Genomic DNA, 4,656 nt, shown 5'->3' with positions numbered 1-4,656 from the left:
TAGGAAACATGACTTAAAAATGAAAGTAAGAACTTCTTTTTATAAAGTGCTAACCAAAAATTCAGATCATGGGCTGGAGGGATGGCTCAGTGGTTAAAAGCACTGGCTGCTCTTCCAGAGGACCCTAGTTCAGTTCCAACACGCACATAGCAGCTAACAACTGTCCATAACTCCAGTTTCAGAGGATCCAACAGTCTCTTCTGTCCTCCAAGGGCATTGCATGACACAGGTGCACTTACCTACATGTAGGCAATACACTCACACACATAAAATAAATAAATTTTTAATTTTTTTAAAAAAATATCTTTCAGGGGCTGGAGAGATGGCTGAGCGGTTAAGAGCACTGGCTACTCTTGCAGAGGACCCGGGTTTGATTCCCAGTACCCATATGATGGCTAACCACCATTCATAATTCCCGGGGAATTTGATGCCCTCTTTTGACCTCTCTGGGCATTGCACAACAGGAGTATACTTACATACAAACAGGCAATACACTCATACACAAAAAATAAAAATAAAATTTATTTTAAAAAGAAGTAAGAAATCATGATACTACAAAATCAACAATGCATCACTGTTTAAGAATGGCATGCTTGCGCTGGAGAGATGGCTCAACAGTTAAGAGCACTGCCTGCAGAGGACCTAGGTTTGATTCCCAGCACCCATATGGTGGCTACCAACCATCTGTAAATCCAGGAGATTCAACGCCGTCTTTTGATCGCCATGGGTGCACTTACATACATGCAGGCAATATACTCATACACATGAAATAAAAATAATAAATTTTTAAAAAAAGAATGGCATGCTTACTCGTGCATGCTATCTGATGCCAAGCCCAGATTCTAGGACTACATAGAACAGGACCAATGTGCTTGTTCTGCCGTTACACACATTGTAAATGAAGGTGACTATGTGTTTGGTTATTTACTTTCTCCATTATCTACAGTTACATATTAAAAAAATAAATAACAGATTATAGCCATAGGCTGCTCTACAGAAGCAATGTTTCAGAGTCTAATTATCATTAAAGTTAAATATTCAAGGATTTCATGATAAACATAAGCTAATGAACTTAACAAAAAGCCCTGTAATGTATCCATGCATGCCCCTAGGATCACTGCACTAAGTATGAGGTTAACAAGCCCCACATCTTTTTACCAGGATAAAGTGGCCAAAGACATTGGTTTCAAACACCTCCTGGAACCCATCAGCAGTAACTCTGTCATTCTGGGTTAACAGGCCTTCAGCTGTGGAGAACATATGAATCACGTTTCTGAAACGGCAGAAAACAGCATTGTGACTTTCTACAGCTTCTGTAACTGAAAATACTGAGGATGCTCCCAGCCCACCCTACACCACCTCCTTTGTTCTTTTTCTTGGGGGGTAGGGGTGGACAGGGTCTTCTTGTAACCCCAGACGGCCTGGAACTATGTAGACCAGGCTGGCCTCCATCTCACGAAGATCCTCCTGCCTTTGCCTCTGCCTCCTGAGTGCTGGAATTAAAGGCATATGCTACCACACCCAGCCTCCTTTGATTCTTTTAATGACAAATAAAAGACAAATGCCTTGGACACTGATGAGTATTAAATGAGATACAAAATGCATCCTTCCTGTGTTTGATTCCCAGCACCCACAAGGTGCTCCAGTTCCAGGGTAATCCGATACCCTCTTCTGACCTCCATGGGCACTGTACAACACAGGTACACTTACATACATGCAGTAATACACTCATATACATCAAATAAAAAAATAAATAAATGCGTCCTTTTCCCCAAGTTCACGGATGTGTTTAACATACTTTCCAGATCTCACTAGGAAATAAGGTTACAGCTGAACTGCTCTTGGGCAACAACAGCTATGACAATGAGAAAAAGTCTTTACTCACACCAAGTGTGTTTACTGAAAGAAGCTAAGCAGGTTCTTTTTTAGAGCATTAATACAGTGTTGTGCTGGACACCACTTAGTAGTGGAATCTGCACATGCTTTATTGAAAAGAACACGAAAGCATCTGTGCACTACTTAGCATGCATTAAAACTCTATTACAAATAGGTGCACGGGGCTGCAAACTACGACTTATTTCTGATTCTGGTTTGTGGTTAGATAGTTCTGAAAACCACTAGACTCATGTCTACTGAGAATCTCACAGGCAGACATTAGTTCTCTGTGTTCCCTCAACCTATTAGTCAAAGCACCTGCCACATAGCTAGGCAATGTTTCAAAGCAGCCTTCCAAGGCGCTGGAGGCTAAGAACTCAGCCTCATTTAGAAAGGTTCCCATTCAAGCATATCAAAAGCTGATGCCCTGAACCATCTGACCACTTGGAATGTCTCAGAGACCCAGAACATTATAAAAACCATGATGTGCAGTGTCCCCCACAAACATAAAAGTTTTACTCTCCTAATGCAATTCCAATGCCTTCTTTCTACAAATTTCCATCCATGCAACATCTCTTTACTTTCCATGCCCCAACATAACACATACACACTAAAGGTAGAACCCTTGGCAGCAAAATGAACACCTTCCTTGCAGTCATCAGCTCATTGAGAAAGGAGAAATTACCTTGAGAAGAGGCCAGAGAAAAATGCTTTGATATTTAGCTGCGGATTAGGCATAATCCCAGCATTCAGATATAAGTAGTCTAATCTTTGAAACCTGCAAGAAAGACACCAAAATGACATTGTTAGAATACTGAGACAAGATTGTACATTCACTCTCTAAAAATAAGGATAGAAAAACATTTTTGGAACCAATTACGATGGCAACTGCTAACTATATAACATCAGGGTTACAATATTTCTTTCTCAACCATTTTTTTAAAAACCATTTATTTATTTTTATTTTATGTATATGAGTGTCTTGTATGTATTTAAGTGAACCTGTGTGGCACAAGGCCTGCAGACTCCAGAAGAGGTCATTGGATCCCCTGGAACTAGAGTTATAGACTGTTTTTAGCCACCATATGGGTGCTGGGAATCAAACCTGGGTCTTCAGGAAGAGCGATCCATGCTCTTAATCACTGAGCCATCTCTTCAGTCCCTCAAACATTTTTCGTCAGCCACAGCAAACACTTGAGCATCCTTTTCCAAAGTGGTTTCAGTGGGCTTTGAAATTACATGTCTATACACACATCCAGCTTTGTCTCATTAGTTGGATATTGAACAATCCTCTATTAAACCCATTTTCCTCCTAGTCTTCTTACACAGATTTCTGCCCTTTTATCAGTTCACACCTTCCATACTTAACAATTAAATTTACGTAATGTATAGCAGCTCTAACCTGATCTATCAGTGCTGGAACGTGGATGCCAGGCACCTATCAAAATAGAAGATCCATGTGGAAGCCAGAGTTCATGGTCACAGGCTTATGTATCACAAAATGATGAAAGTTTGCCGCCATACAATGAACCCGTACATGTCCAGCGGGGATGGGATATGCTCAGTGGACTCTCTCCAGAATACAAGTCACAGAGGAGCTGTGAAATGCTGACTTGAACAAGCTTTTATAGTTTTGAACCTTCACAAGCCTTAATCTAAGTGTATCCCTTTGGAAGGCTGTGCCTGCTCTAGTGATAATCAGGCATCATGTACACTCACAACATCGCCTAGAATTCTAGGTACCATACTGTGTCCTCTGTGTAATACAGCCACAGCCACTAAAACTGGAGATTGAAATATATACATGGTTGCCAATATGGATTAAGTACCAGCATTTCAGGATCGTCCTATAAATAATGAATAGACAAATGAGTCGAATTATTAAGCTATTTTAAATGATATTATATCTATCACACTATCATTCATCATTAAGTGCCATGGAGACAAGGGTCCATAGATTGTTAGTTGTTCCAGTATTGAATCTACACACTTCCATCTAGCAATAGAACTTATTTTGCTAGGAATAAAGAAGTAAGTCTTCGTCAAGAATGAAAACCAAGCTCTGGCTTCAGTAAATCAACATAATTACTGTACTCACAGACCCAGGGGCTCCATCTGGATAAAATGACTTACTAGTTCTTAGGAGTTCTAAGAGAACAGAGTATTGCAGATGGAAAGACCAATCAAGGATGGTTCTGCTTTTGCCAACTGGAAGAAGTCCTTCTGAACTCTCTTGGCTCTAACTTCCTTTGGGTTGAGAATTGAAGATACTTACGTGGACCATTAACTGCACTAGACCCTTGACATAATCAAGAGATCTAACCGGACACCTTCACATATGTCTACCTTTGTTGATATCACCATCATTTCCCTGATTCAGGTAATATACCTGTCTCAAAGAGCTGCTTTAGGTAGGCTAGGGATATGGTTCAGTGGTAGGGCATTTGCCTAATATGTATAGGATACTGGGTTCAATCCCATTACTACAGGAAGAGGGAGCAGAGAGGGACAGAAGGAGTGATGGAGGAGGAGAGATGCTCTGAGGATTAAAAACAAACAATGCCAGGCATGGTGGTGCACGCCTTTAGTCCCAGGCAGGCGGATCTCTGTGAGTTCGAGGTCAGCCTGGTCTACATAGTGAGTTCCAGGCCAGCTGGGGCTACAAGGAGACCCTGTCTCAAAAAAAGACCAAAAAAAAAAAAAAAAAAAAAAAAAAAAAAAAAAAAAAAAAACCCCAAAAAAAAAAAAAAAAAAACAAAATGGGGGGAGGCTAGGAAAAAC

At 40.5% G+C, this 4,656-nt stretch overlaps 1 protein-coding gene across 1 annotated transcript in view; it reads right to left on the bottom strand.

Moving 5' to 3' along the window:
- Positions 1-4,656, bottom strand: part of Hsd17b7 (hydroxysteroid 17-beta dehydrogenase 7) — a 28,110-nt gene that overhangs the window by 20,105 nt on the left and 3,349 nt on the right. The window contains exons 3-4 of the mRNA XM_029554069.1: positions 2,561-2,653; positions 1,159-1,273 (exon numbers count right to left, since the gene is read on the bottom strand). Coding sequence (XP_029409929.1) covers positions 1,159-1,273; positions 2,561-2,653 — 208 coding nt within the window. The remainder of the gene's footprint in view (positions 1-1,158; positions 1,274-2,560; positions 2,654-4,656) is intronic.

The sequence above is a fragment of the Nannospalax galili genome, unplaced genomic scaffold (assembly GCF_000622305.1).
Source record: "Nannospalax galili isolate Female #2095 unplaced genomic scaffold, S.galili_v1.0 scaffold884, whole genome shotgun sequence".
NCBI lineage: Eukaryota > Metazoa > Chordata > Mammalia > Rodentia > Spalacidae > Nannospalax > Nannospalax galili.
The sequence above is the reverse complement of the archived record's forward strand: the minus strand, read 5'-3'. Positions and strand labels throughout refer to the sequence as shown.